At 50.1% G+C, this 14,459-nt stretch overlaps 3 protein-coding genes across 3 annotated transcripts; 2 read left to right on the forward strand and 1 right to left on the reverse strand.

Moving 5' to 3' along the window:
* Positions 1-2,336: 2,336 nt before the first annotated feature.
* FOXG_07334 (uncharacterized protein) lies at positions 2,337-4,022 on the forward strand (the record flags this gene model as incomplete). The annotated part of the gene is made up of 1 exon (XM_018385928.1): positions 2,337-4,022. The coding sequence occupies one exon, from the start codon at positions 2,337-2,339 to the stop codon at positions 4,020-4,022; it is 1,686 nt and encodes a 561-aa protein (XP_018244706.1).
* A 5,410-nt stretch (positions 4,023-9,432) lies between these two features.
* Positions 9,433-10,920, reverse strand: FOXG_07335 (uncharacterized protein; the record flags this gene model as incomplete). Its single annotated transcript, XM_018385929.1, has 3 exons — positions 9,433-10,328; positions 10,387-10,618; positions 10,864-10,920. 3 exons carry the CDS (start codon positions 10,918-10,920, stop codon positions 9,433-9,435), a joined length of 1,185 nt encoding a protein of 394 aa, XP_018244707.1.
* Positions 10,921-12,316: 1,396 nt separating this feature from the next.
* FOXG_07336 (uncharacterized protein) lies at positions 12,317-13,623 on the forward strand (the record flags this gene model as incomplete). The annotated part of the gene is made up of 2 exons (XM_018385930.1): positions 12,317-13,228; positions 13,474-13,623. The coding sequence occupies 2 exons, from the start codon at positions 12,317-12,319 to the stop codon at positions 13,621-13,623; spliced, it is 1,062 nt and encodes a 353-aa protein (XP_018244708.1).
* Between the last annotated feature and the right edge of the window lie 836 nt (positions 13,624-14,459).

A 14,459-nucleotide genomic window follows, 5' to 3' on the forward strand; every position in this document is an offset into this window, starting at 1 on the left:
GTGCAGCTGTCCCATCGCCGCTTCGAGTGCCTGCTCGTTTCTCCCCTCTATATATACCGACACAACCAGCACGTCACGCTCAGGGAACCTGACGATCGCTGCCGTCAGGTCTGGTGACGGTATCGGGACCTGCTCTGCCTCCAAGTCCCTCCGTACCCAGAGCATGCTGCGGATCGGCCATCGCGACACACGCGGCTCACGCGTCTTGGTGGGGATCATCTTCGTCCAGTTGCTGTGGTGATTAGGCACCGTCATCACCTGTCCCTCGATTGTGCATGCCCATGGCTCTGCCACCGCCAGCGCTACATAGTCCTCAAGTTCTTTGTCATTCATCATGCTCAGATGCACCTTATCGTTCTTACGCACGTTCAGTTGGTACACTTGTAGCCTAGTGCTCATCTCCTCGCATTTGACGCAATCGACATGCTCGACGGAATGATTCGTGCCGTCCTCCGCATGACACGCACACTGGCTCTGCTGATTCGCATTGTCCATGGTGATGTCCTCGCTCCGCACATCTGCCGCATCTCTGCGCTTCTTTGCAGACGAATGCCTTGTGGCCTAGCCCCCAGCAATTGTAGCATTGCACCACCTCGGCTCTAGGCTCGAACATGCTAGTTCTCGCCGATTCGCCTGCGAGGTGAAAGTATTTGTCTTCCAAGAGCCGTCTTGCATCGCTTTCTTTCGTCACGTAAATCACCATCGATCCGTATGCCTTGCCGTTTCCCTTATCGCTAAGCCAGCTCATCCTAGCAATCGTCACTTCGTTCTCTTGGCCGAGTACTTCAGCAACGCCGGGAAGAAGGTTGTGGTTCGAGTCCAGGACCGCCGACCGGTTAGCCCCATTGATCTTGACCGGGTACAGCCGCTCTCTCAGGAGCTTTGCCCCCGGTATATTTGTTTCCAACACTGCTTGTCGAACCATGTGAAGTTCCGCCACGTTTCTACAGATTACCTTGATGATGTTGGCGTTCCTAGCCCCTCTAACCACCGCTGCGCATCTCCATCTCTCGCCCTCCTTTTTTGTCCTCACAGCGGCTTCGATAGCCTGTCGGACCTCTCCGATCTGCGCCTTGTTTCTGTCATCGTCGCCCACTCCGGAGATGTCTATCATGCAGAACAGATCCTCTCCAGGGGATGAAAGCGGCGGCGTAGGTGATGACACCACCTCGGGGCCTCTAACGCCGCCATTCTGCCCCTCTGTTGGCGACATACGAGCTATGTCTGCAAATGACTGCCTGGGGTTCGTCCGGGCGGAGCCGGCTACGGCGTGCTGCGCCGTGATGTCTAATTTCTCATGGATGCGTTTGAGCTCTTCGGAAGCCTGCACTTGCAGGGGCTCGATATCGCATGGGGCGTGCTGCTGCATTCGTTTGAGTTCGTCAACCTATTCCTGCATCAGCTTTCGTTCCTGTGCGGCTTGCGCCTGAATGCCTTGAATATCCTGTTGCAGCTGCCTAATCGCTTTCTCCTGGCCTTCGATCATTTGCTTGAGCGCCTGTTGCTCCTTTTTCCAGGCATTCCACAGAGTTTCAATGATTCTCTGGTGAGAAGTCGTGATTTCCTTCACGGTTTCCTGCTGCGCCTTCGCCATCTGTTTCATTGTTTCGTCGCGTACTTCGCGAATCAGGGCTTGCATTACTATCCCAACATTACCAGACAAGTTCTCCATTCCTTTCGCTGTTAGCTTTCGTGGCCGGTCTGATTTGCGCATGCTGGAATCCCGAGGGCAGGCGTCCTCAGAGGTCACAACGATGCTGTCCGCAACCGCGTCCATCGCGCCGTTTCGCGTCGCGTCGCGCCCCGCTTGATTTTCCAAACGGCTGCCTCCACAACGTTAAAGATTGTAAAGATTGTACATCTATCTGTGTGGGGTATTCCATCCCACAGGTTTTACTTTAAATCACCCAGCTTGATTACTAAGGGCTGTTGTTCCTGAGGCTCGTTGAGACCATGCCCGGCCTGCGACACTTATCTTGGGCAATTGTGTAGGCAGTTGGTATGCTGCCTGAAGTGTGTTTTGAGAAGTGTTATTTAGAGTCGATGATGGCCATAAGCTGATGCAAATCGCGCGCCCCTACCTCGTTAAATATGATACCCTAGCATAGTACCTTTCTGTCCCTGATTTGAGTTTGCGTGTGATGTGAGTAAAGTTTCATGGTCGCTGAGTCTGTTCTCCCGCCGCCGCTGGCTGTGAGTCATCATTCAGTATGCTAGGCTATAAATAGAAGCTCCCCCGCCTCTCTACCCCAAATCCGTTTCTCCAGATCCACAGCAGACGGAACAAGTCTCATTCCATACCAGACCATTACAGACCTGTCCCCGGCCCCAACACAATGTCTACTCAGGCTTCTCACGTCGTTCCAAGGACAAGCCTTCTGGGCCTTCCCTTGGAACTGCGCGAACAAATTTATTTCTACTACTTCAAGGCAGATGGTGGCTATATCTCAGATGGCGATAAGCTGGTTCAGGCCAGTGGCCAAGCAGCTAGCATGTCGCTTCGGTTGGCATGTCGCTTGATCGCCTGCGAGACTCGACATTTCCCTTTCACTCTCAACACAATCACCTTTTCGACTATTTACAGGCCGGATTGGAGGAAACAGGCTTCTACACTCAAACACATGGCCCATTATCATCTCGAACTCCTACGTGGCATGGTCCTTCGTCTCAGGCGACTTTTGACGCCCGACATGTACGAGGACCCCAGTTCTGAGTATTCCCAATACATACCAATCGTAAGGGAAGAAGTAGAAGAGTTCATCGATCGTGAGAGCCAACTGCCTCACATTTATGTGGACGCACGCATCATTGCTGAAGCACGGGAGTACAGGTATGGTGAAGGATTCAGAGTCGGGGTACCTAATATGAGACTGCGACTAGATGATAACACAGTCTCCCTCAAACGAACAAGGACCTACCTATTGCGACAACTTGCAGAGAAGCACCCCACAGAGTTTTCACAGGCCATTGAAGAAATCTTGCCGGGATGGAACGATTCACATTCAATTGCTGAGTTCTTCGGTCTGGGATTTGATCCATGGGCTATGCCCACTCGGTCTGAAGTCAAAAGCATGGTAGATCTAATGCAAATGACCAAGTATTGGGAGCGAGCAGATGCGTGGTATGAGTTGGGATTTGACATTCCAGGCTACACTGGCCCAAAATACCGATACAAACGGAAGTCTTGGTTCTCAGCCGCTGCTCAGGCAATCAGATTTCTCGGACAACTTTCTCACCAACAGCGCCTCTTGATATCTAAGCTTATACTTAAGGAAGACAGATATGCGGCTGCCTTTCCCGAGTCCCATATCATAGGCATGATTCCATATTGTCGAGAGAATCCGAAGCTCCATGTTGAGCACCGTATAAACCTTTGGCGAAATGTCCTTGCCAAAGGCGATGAGATCAGAATCCAGGGCGTTATGTTTGATGTTGAAGGTCCCCGTCAGGTTTATGACGATACTCCGGAGCTACCTCAAATTATGCCTAGGACTATCGGGAGTACCTTTACCGGCTTTATTATGCATACCTTGGAGGCCTTGAAAGAAGGACTGCCTTCCGAATCGTACTCCTTTATTCTGGGTGGCTATCCTGATCGGAATCGTGCAACGGAGCTCTTTTCCATATCTTTGAAGCCTTATGTCGCCTGGCTTACGGCTCATACGGATTGTGTCGCTTACAGGGTCATTGCCCCATCTAATCACAGTGACTATCCATTTACCTCTAGAAGCTCTGCCGAAGGTGTAACCCCCGTGAGCGAGAGAGCTTCTATTATTCAGTGTGATTTCACGCTTGACCAGCCCTGGGACTATGAAATGATTTACGACGAATCCGCAGCGGCCGAAGTCTCGACACTAGAGCGCTTGATGCTGTATGGTCCTCACGAAGAAATTGGGCCTGAAACCGTTGACGTTTCGACCCGCCTCCTTGATTGGGAAAAGATCCAGAGGGAAAATTATGAGATGGAAGAGCTTTCAGAGGGTGTTTTTGCAGAGAGTTACAACCGCCGTCACCGGACATGATCGAACGAGGTAGACTGCAGTCAGCGGCGCTTAGCCTTGCGTCGAAACGCTTGTAATGTCTTCTAGGTTATATTATGTGTCTATGCTCTTCATTTAAATGTAGTTCTTACTTAAGTTGACACTCTTCTTGGTAACCAGTTTGCATGATCAGCTTGTTGGCTCGACAGCTTGTCAAATTGCTGCTACGATGGCAACTATGCGTCCACGCCACACTGATGGTTCCCTTGATTCCTCTCTCAAACTGTACAATTAACGACGCTGTGCCATACTTTATCAATACATACAATCCCGTGCCAAAAGTCTGACAACACCAAGGGCGCCTACCCCACTTCGGTCCAGCATCACCAAATAACTCAATTACTTTAACAACAAGAATTATATAGTCAATGGCTTCTGAACAACGCAATTTTGGTACTGAAATAAGCGGGAATCGCCAAAGAAACCATGAATTTACTCCCGAGCAAAGAGCAGCCATGGTGGCTGAGATATATGCCGGCAAATCAATGAGACAGGCTGCAACCTCCTACTCAACGGATCCCGGGACGGTCTCCCAGACAGTTAAACGCTGGAAAGAACACCACAACAACGTCTCTAAACCACGTTCTGGGCGTCCATAGAAACTTAGCGCTCGGCAGATTATATCTATCCAGTCATTTGTTAAAAGAAATCGCTCAATTACGTGGAATGAAGCTTTATTGGAGCTTGGTGTTGAAGTGTCAGTCCGGACGCTACGTCGTCGGTTACAGAGGTATTGGCGACGCAAATGGAGGTCAAAAAAGAGGATTAAACTGTCAAAAGACGATGCAAAAGCAAGGCCACAACATGCCCGTTTTTGGATTCGTCATATCGACGAATATATTCTCGTAAATGCCCTCCAAAAGGCACCCTTTTCAACGCTGACTTTCTCACAGATCTGCTTCACCGACGAGGTCACGGTTTCAAATGCACCGAACAACCCCGACGACTGGGTCTTTCGCAGACCTGATGAGAAATACTGTACGGACCTAGTCAATGTCCAGCAGCATGTTAAACCGACTATTTCGCTCATGTTCTGGGGAGCTGTCGTCAGAGACAAGCAGTCATCTCATTCCAATGACGAGGGATAAGACGGCAAAGAAAGGAGGTTATTCCAGCTGGTCTTATCGCAAAGCCGTGACGGAAGGTCTTCTTCCTTTCCTAGATGAATTTGACCAATTTCAACAAGACAACGCCCGGATACATACCTCACAACCGTCCCTAGATTGGCTGCTTCTTCATGGGATAAAACCCATTAATTGGCCGTCTCATTCCCCTGATTTAAACCCTATAGAACACGTGTGGAAAGCTCTAAAAGCCAAGCTATGACGGATGCATCCTGAATTCATCAGATTGAAGAATAACAAGGCAGATAGAGCTCAGTTGATCAGATGGTTGCAAGTGGCGTGGGCAGCCTTGCCTCCCCACCTGATTTTGAAGCTGACGACTTCCGTACATAACCGCCTTCGCGCAGTCATTCAGGCACAGAGATGGTATACAAAATATTAAAGCGCTGATTCAGGGCAATTGATTGATATACCTTTTATTAAATTTAATTAATTATTCGCGATGCAATCGCTAAGTGTTTAATCGGTGTTGTAATCAGGGAGGCTGGATGTGGGGCTGGTGTTGTCAGACTTTTGTCCTATAATTTTATTTAGACTTCATTTTGGCTGAAAGCTGATGCTTATCTTGGTGTATCGGGAAAAGAAGCCGAGCCACGCCATTCTGACCCGAGCCTCGGTTTGCCTAAGCTACTGTAAACTTGACGACTTGCACCCGATAAATAGCACAATCTACCTGAGGCGATAATGCAGAGAATATGGGTAGGTTAAGAATATCTAATTGAAACGTCCTCTCCTCTTCTGCTCTTCAAATATCTTCAATCCGAAACATTACGCCGGTCTTCGGAACTCCGAGTCAGATTTTCGCAACAATTCTACAGATATATAGCAGCTTCTCCCTTGATACATCTCACTATGGCAACAATGGCTTCAGGTAATTTCTTCATGTCGGCCCTTGACAAAGGTTCAGGGCCGAGCCTCGGGTTCTTACAATGCGGATGCCTCTCTCTTCACCATAAAGGGTATTCTTATAAAGCGCAAAGTCCAGGGACTTGGAAGTTCACCGCCAACTCCTGGTAGCTCTTAAACATCCTTTATGCAATTCCATAGGACGCCACTCTCGCCGGTCGCCCTGCCCCCAAAGCAGTAGCTAGTAGACCAACTGACGTAATTAATGTATGATGGGGACAGGCTTTCATGGTAAATTTAGAGATATGCTCTAACCATCTCAGAAAAAGTGACCTAAACATCAAGAGGGTCAATACAACAGACATAATAGCACACACACAGTTTGCACAGGACTGGAAACATACAGTTGGTGTTGGAAAATCCGGGGATCCCCCTTCCCTTCAGGATTCAGACTAACAGTCTGAAAGTCCTAGATTTAAAGTTTAAAGTCCTAGATGAAATCATTTAGAGATATAAACCTGAGAAGAACTCTCATCTCACTAATGAACAATCAAGTTTCATAAAATATGTATTTTCACCTAGCACTACTGCGCAATATAAACAACACTGAAGGCGCTCCGTACAGCGCTGGGAAGCGGGCCGTGTATCGTGTTGGTGAGTCCTCGCAGATGGTAGGCGACAGCCTGTGACTTAGCCGTCCACTTCTCTGCGTGAACTCGGAATGACAGGCTGCTGTCCAGCCAAATGCCTAGCCAGCGCATTGCTGCCTCGGGGTGCTTCTCGACGTCGCCATGGCGTATTGCCGGTGCGGTCTCGAGCTTGCTCCGAGAGAAGTGCATGACTTCGGTCTTCTTGGGGTCGAAAGATACCCCGTTTGCGGCGCCCCAGCGGACCATTTCTTCGACAGAACGTGATGCCGCAGCGGCCGTTTCCTCGACCGTGTCGCCGACGCACAGGATGGCTGTGTCATCTGCATAGCCGAACCGGCCTTGATGGTTGCTCAGTCGGTAGATGGGCTCTGTATATAACAGAAAGAGGATCGGCGATACCGGCGATCCCTGAGGGAGACCGCACTGGAGAGGAAAGAGCGGGGTGATTGTATATTGGTACCTAACACAGGCAGATCGGTCATCCATAAAGGATTTGGTCCATCGGGCGAGATGTTCGGGCTAGCCTTGTTCCCGAAGTCGCAGAATCAGTCTGTTGCGCAGGACAGTGCCGAACGCGCCTTGGATATCCATCGTGACCAGCGTGGACACCTTGCGAGCAAATGCCTCCTCAATGTCGTGAACTAGGGCGGCTACGAGGTCTGTTGCAGACCTCTTTGGAAGCGCTCCAGCTTGTTGCGGGTGAAGGACTCCATAGTGAATGCATATCCACGCGAGACGGCGCGCGACTAACCGTTCCAGTCCCTTGCCGAGACAGGAGAGCAGAGAGATAGGTCGCCAGGCTCGCGGGTTCGTCAGGTCCCTGCGTCCAGGTTTGGCGATCATGACCACCTCGGCCGCTCTGAAAGGCTTTGGGTGGTGCCCATGGCCAGGCATTCCTCGAAGAGGCGGCGAACGTGTGTTCCGATAATATGCCATACTGCTGTGAGGAGCTTGACTGTGATGTTATCTGCCCCCGGCGATGTATTCCCGGTGCGGAGGGTCGCGTCCTGTGCTTCTTCTAGGGAGATTTCCTGCGGGAATGGGATCGTTTTGCGAGGGCTGACCTGGATCCAGGGATCCTGGATATCGTCCTCAGCTGTCCGACGCTCTAGAGTCGCTCGCCGGAGCGCATTGGCCTTGTCGAGCTGGGTTTCGCAGATCACGTTGTTTACTTGGAGTGGAGGCGGTTGGAAGGCTCCTGGTGATCTCAGCCATCGGACGGCCTTTGAAAACGGAGCTGCTATCTGAGAAGCTGTTGATCAGGTTCCGCCAATAGAGCCTTTTGGTGCGGCGGACCACACGGTGGAAATCTCGCTTGGCTATTTGAACCTCTTGGTTGAATCCGAGAGGGCACAGCCTTCTGATCGCGCGATACTCGGCAGCAGCAAGAGCGCACCCTTCGGTCCACCACGGAACATTGCGTGCTCCCTTCCTCGCAGGCAGGCCCGCTGCCTTTGCTGCTGATTGCAAGAGGCTCACTAGTGTGGATGCGAGCCTGTCTAGTTTTAGTGAGCTCGAGGCGGCGACGGACATTGGCGTCGATCCCAGCTCTACGATTTCGACGAAGCGCTTGAGCTCGTCGTTCTGGCAATAAAAGTTGACTATTGTTGTATCGTTGACCGTTTTTACCTGTATCGCCAACACCTTCTGTGGCTTCTTTAGCTGTGTCGCCGACAGCTCCTGTGACACTACCGACGGTGTCTCCCAGGCCGCCGGACTTCTTGTTTTTGGACTGGGTTGTGTATTCACTCTTTTCCTCGTCGTGGGAGTCGTCCTTCTCCTCAGGCTTTCCTTGTCCTATAGGCATGGTCTTGCCGAGCACATCGCCCGGAGAGCTGACAACATCACCGGTGGTGTTGACTGTGTTGCCCATGAGGTTCTTGAGGTTATGGGTGTCGGCGATCTTGCCGACAATGTTGCCGGCGTCATCTAGGACGTCTCCGGCATCATTCAGGACGCCAGCTCCGCTCCTGCGGACTGACTCAAGGTTGACTGCAATGGGGACGATAAGTCCCATATACATCTTTATACTGGGGCCCGACTGGAGTATCACCGCAATGACGATCGCACGCCCCATTATATAAAATACACAACGTGACAACATCACCACATTCTGGTCCACACTTTGATACACTCACCCCATCGTATTCGTGCGTATCTAACACAACTCAACCAAGAACATACACACATCCAATGAGACACATGAGAGAATCAGGGCTTGTGACACTTCTATCTAAGGGAGCGACGAAGGTTAGCCTCTTATACCAATGTTCAATCTGCCGATATCATAGGCAGCAGGATGCTGCCTGATGTTAGTTGTGGTCGTTCACTCTCATCGCGATCCTTGCCTCATTTCTATCCTCATTCCAACACCATGTGACATTTGGATGGTCAATTCGTTAGGGTGACATCCGGTAGCAATTTATAACAATCCGGATCGTTTGGGGCTTACTATCACAATACAAATCATGTAAGATATCATGTACCTTTAGTTTAACGCATTTTAATTGGCTAGAGCCCCCTGGAGTGACCGTGGTGGAGGTTTACAACATTAAGGGAAACAAGCGCATTGCCGCCAGTGCTACCATTGCCAGAACTTAAAAAGTCCAGGAAGGCCTAAGAAGGATGGCCTGGACTCTATGCCTGAGGTACCATGGAAAACGGGCATCCAGTGCCAACGGATTTTCCCTTCCAGAGCAGCCATCGGATGGTTTGGAACATTCCATCATGTTCCTGCGCAGTCATTCTCTGTTTCTTGGCGATCCTTCGTTTTCAATTCTTGTCTTGGTCGCCGGCTTGTGTCTCGCCATTCGCATCGGCTTTGAAATCGAGCGGAGTTTCCTGGCTCGACGAGGACACTGTACCATCAGAGGCAGATCCCTTTAGCCGTCGGAGGTTTCCATGAAGCTCGAGATTCTTGCGTTCCAACTCAGCACGCTCTTGCTCCAGTAATTGTATATGCTTGCGAGCCATTTCCAGAACTTCACCCTTGCTCACACGGCGGTCCGCGTCATTCCCCTCCGAGTCGTCAGTATCGCCATTTCCGTTGTTCGCCGCGCGAAGTTGTTCTGGTAGGACGCTGAGAAGGGATTCGAATTGGGCATTGAGACGATTTCGATACTGCTTCTCGACAAGATTGTGGGACGCGCGCGTTCGGCGTTCCTTGGGGGTATCGTTTGGCCGGGAATGACTGTTTTTCGAAGTATGAGACGCGCTTCTGAGCTTTGCTTGACGGCTAGAAGCTGTTGATGCTGCAGAAGCCATCGGCGTGGATCCAGACCCAATGCTGGCGCGGCTGTCCTGCGGCGTGAAGCTGGGACTGGCAGCGTCCGATACCGAGGGAGCGCCACCAGTATTAGCAAGGGATGTTTCGGAAGACTTTCTATTATCTCTTTTCTGTCGTCGAGATCGGGCGGTTCGCTTTTGTCGTGAGCTCGAGGTATGGTCATCTTCTTGTGCTCCGTCTGGGCCCGGCTCTGCCCAGGGCTTGCTCGCTACTGTCCCTAGAGAAAATTCGTCTGATTGTTGTCGGTAGGCTGTTGTTCGGTTATAATCGGAGGCAGTTTGAACATTTTGAGACAGGTCTGACGTGGGAAGACCACCATATGTTGGTTGATCTAGACTGAGGTCCCAAGGAATGGGCTCCATGATATCCATTGACGTATCCGCTACATCCATTGGGTTTAGTCACGACTGCGAGTTCCAAGTAGCTTTGGTGTGACATACAGAAATTTAGTGTCATATCTACATCCAGAATGGGTGATGAGATGCAGTCAGATTCTGGAGAGGAATCGGCTGTGCTCTGGAAAGGCGACTGTGCAGGGTCATCGAAAAAAAGGCCCGGGAAGTCCTTTCCATAGTAGTTTTCGTAAAATGGTGCCTTATTGGAGTAATAGTCGGATCTGGGAATGGGTTGATCCCACACAGGTGGAAATTGACCGATTTCTGACGCCACAGCCTAACAAACGATGAGTATGTTCTTCAAGTTGGAATATGACAATGCCCCACGGTTTGTTCCAGCGATCTGGATACTTAATGATGTGCCGCGGAAACTTACGCAAGAGCGCCACAGGGATGCCGGCTTTTGGGGGAATGTGGAGCAGGATGCTGGGGAGAAGGATGTGTTTGGGTAGGCTGATTTGCACGGAGTAGCTAGGGATAGACCCCGAGTGGATTCAGTGACAGAGGATCCCCGGTACTTACATTTTCACTTGTGCGACATGACAGAACCAGGTCAAAAGGACATATCGTAGCGTCCATTTTCGTGCGGGAGATAAGGTTAGTGTGACCTCAATAGTGATTTTTGCGCTGTCTAGAGAATGGATTACGTGTGAGATGGCCTGATGGGCGAGAACTATGATTCTTCAGGGACTTGATATAACCTTTGAGTTGAAGTATTTCTGGATGCCGGGAATAACACTATCCGGCAGCAACTTAGTCCTTGGTGAAAGTATGGGCTGATTAGAACGGCGATTGCCGAGTCACGGGGAAGGCCCATGGGCGGCCCAGGACGGGATGCTACCCTGTCCTACCCCACTCCGATGTATTCGCAGGGGTTCCGAATCGCACGATCGAACGATGGGCTCAAGTTCTGGACCTTTTCAGCCACGCTTGTTTCAGCCAATCATCAGCATCTTATTGATGCTGATCCATAGTTTTTTGTCCAAGGGTCTGAGCCGGTACTTGTGTACGTCATACGATACATATGACGAATGGGTTACAGGGGGGGTTGAATCCCGCCTCTAGGTCTAGACTGGGGCAGTTGGCAAGGGAAACCCTGCAGGGACTAAGCTACAGACTTTGTATCTACTATGTACTGTAGGATTTACCAGCAATTCGGCGATAAGGCTTTAAGGGGCGTGCGGGGTTTGGGGTCTAGATTGCGGACGACCTCCATGGCGAATTATAGGGCGAGATGGAAGCCATGTGGCATCGGCCATTACAATCTACTATCAATGCTAACAAAAAGTGGGCGGTCAAGGCTTCAGGTATGGTGACATTTGTGGAGAAAAATATACAGATCGAAATATGCATATGCAATTGATCTTATCTCACCTTGTTTTATCCACAGCTCCGGGCGTCCTCTACTTGATTTGAACTTCGTACTGAGCCATGGCTGCGAGAATGATAGCTAGTGCTCACCTATTAAAGGTCCCACAACTGATGCAACGGAAGTGCCCGTCTTCCATCACGCCACCACGCGACAGTACGAGTTACCTCGTGGCTGTGATAGCTAAAAGTGACATGATGCGGGGTCTCGACCGGTGCAAGCATCAGGGGAGAATAAATCATGCATGCGTGTATGTTTTCTTAAACGACCGATGCCCTGGCGTGCGCCCATGGCTTTCTCCCTGGCGAATGTACACCGAGAGAAGAGATGCATAGAAAACTTTCGATGTTTTAGCGTACCTCCACATTTGTGTCACCAATTGCTATCTTGCACCGCTTCCCCTCAGCCTCATCATATTCTAAGAACCAAAAAGTTTAACCTCTTTACAGCTAATATTGCTATAATTGAGCGCTTGGCACCATTTGATTCTGCAGCTGTCGCATTCCCACCGTCGGTCACGTCGGCACCACTCAGCGATACTATTCCAGCCTTCACACCGTTCCCACTTTGAGCGCTTACCCACATCTCCCTGTACTTGATCCAAAAATGCCATATACCCGTCCATTGAAACCATCTCCATGCTCCCCGCCATCTGAGACAGTACATTTGGATGTACCATGGTCTTTGCAAACGAAACCCCAACAATCTGAGAACCAATCCACCAAGATTCTCCTCCAAGGGCTGAGGGAATCTCGGACGCATGAATCATCCGTGACGCCGCCCCCTTCAGATATTGTGGCAGATCTAAGAGCACCCTGTGATACCCCTCACGACTCCGATGATGCAGTCCTTACTGAATCTGAAGACGAAACAGAGGACTGGCAACAAAGCAAACAGCGGGCAATTCGCAAAATGTCTGGTGAGTTGGTCCGGCCCATACTACGTCCGCCATTTCGTCAGCGCACTGCCAGCATGCCAACCAGTCCCACCGCCACAAAGTCGGTTAGCTTCCACAGCCACTTGGAAGAGACTCTCAATTTCTTTCGACTGGATTGTCCCCTTTCTATCAGCGCTGGGTCACAGTTTGGTCAAGTTGATAAGAACAGCAGGGAACGTCCCATGTCCCGACAAGATGTAGCGGGTCGGTGGGAGATGGTTACGCCAAACTTCCCGCGACAGAGCGGATCGCGCGAGTCTCAATTCGTGTATATCAAGAAATTGAGGTTATTAGACGACCAAAATTCCATGCAAGGTTTGGTGGCTGTCCGGGATGTGGCATTTCGAAAGTCAGTTACCTGTCGCTTCACGTTTGACAACTGGAAGACGATCTCGGACGTCGCCGCAGCATACAGCGATGGAAACGCCTCAGGAGAAGCACCTTCGGGCTACGACTTTTTCGTCTTCACCATTGAGCTCTCCGACATTGTCAATCTCGAATCCAAAATTGCCTACTTGTGCGTACGCTACACGGTCAATGGCCAAGAGTATTGGGACAACAACTCTGGCCGCAACTATCAGGTCTGTTTTTTCAAGAAGACTTTGCCGCTGGATGACAATATCGTGGCTCAGATTGTTTCATTACAGTCACATAATGGAGTCCCCAATAATGTCACCGTGGTGAAGGCCACGTCTAGTTCCTTTCGAGGGCTGGACCTCGCAAAACGTTACAGCATCAGCGCACCACTTAATGCAACGGTCCGGGCTGCCAGACGCAAAGCATCTAGAAACGACACCTCAGTGTCTATGAACGCTACAGTTGGCAGTTTCAGGCTATCGTCTTGTTCATTTTCACAAAAGTCAACAAAGTCTGGCATCAGCCCAGGCTGCTCCGAGTCAAAATTCACCATCTCAATGCGCAGTGGCTTCGACAGATACTGCTCTCAGCGCGCGCTGACAGCACGCACCCTCCTTAGTGACATCGACATGCACGACAACTTAAACACACTACCCTTTCGTCCGTACGGGTTATGTTGAATGATGATGGATCGATGGTTTCACTTTTGCCACTGGCTGTATTTCTGATTTGTGTTCTGCTGCCACTGGCCATGCTCGATAATATAAATGAAGAGAATAGATCTCGGGTCGAGCGGATCCGATATAACAAAGCAGAGACAGTGTAAAAATTAGGGTCCAAAAGTCCGTGAACAAAACCTCAGCTTCGCGTCAACGACAACAACGCGATTTGACATCTCAACAACCTCAATCGTTCGCAATAATAGCAAATGGATACTTCAGAACGTGGGACTTTCCATGAATCATGTACTAAGCGCCGGCATACCGGTAATCATGAATTTTCTTCGGAGGCAAAAGCTCCTATCAGGCTTGTCAACAAATAAATGAAATCAAATAAATCCAAATAAATCCAAATCAAATCAAATCAAATCGAGTCGAAATGAACTCAAATCAAATCAAATTGCGGGAGCCGAATTTATTTGGATATCTGGATTCATTTGGATTGAAGCACTGACCAATCATTGCTGGTATTGTAACCCCTGGTTGACCCACTCCCGCCCAACGCGTACCTTAAAGTTCTTGCGTCCGTCGCGTTTCGAGTTGCCTGACGAAGCCACCTGTTAGATTGGCGGCTTGGGAATTGTTAGATACGCGAGTAGGGTTAATATCCAATTAAAATAGGATTAATTTTCACACTTGAGGATCAATCTAGTCCCCAGGAGCTTCTGTCTCTGTTCTGTCCTTTTTTGGTGTTTTCCCCGCTACCCGGTATTGATATATCCGGGGACCCACAAAA

This window comes from Fusarium oxysporum, chromosome 6 (genome assembly GCF_000149955.1).
Source record: "Fusarium oxysporum f. sp. lycopersici 4287 chromosome 6, whole genome shotgun sequence".
NCBI lineage: Eukaryota > Fungi > Ascomycota > Sordariomycetes > Hypocreales > Nectriaceae > Fusarium > Fusarium oxysporum.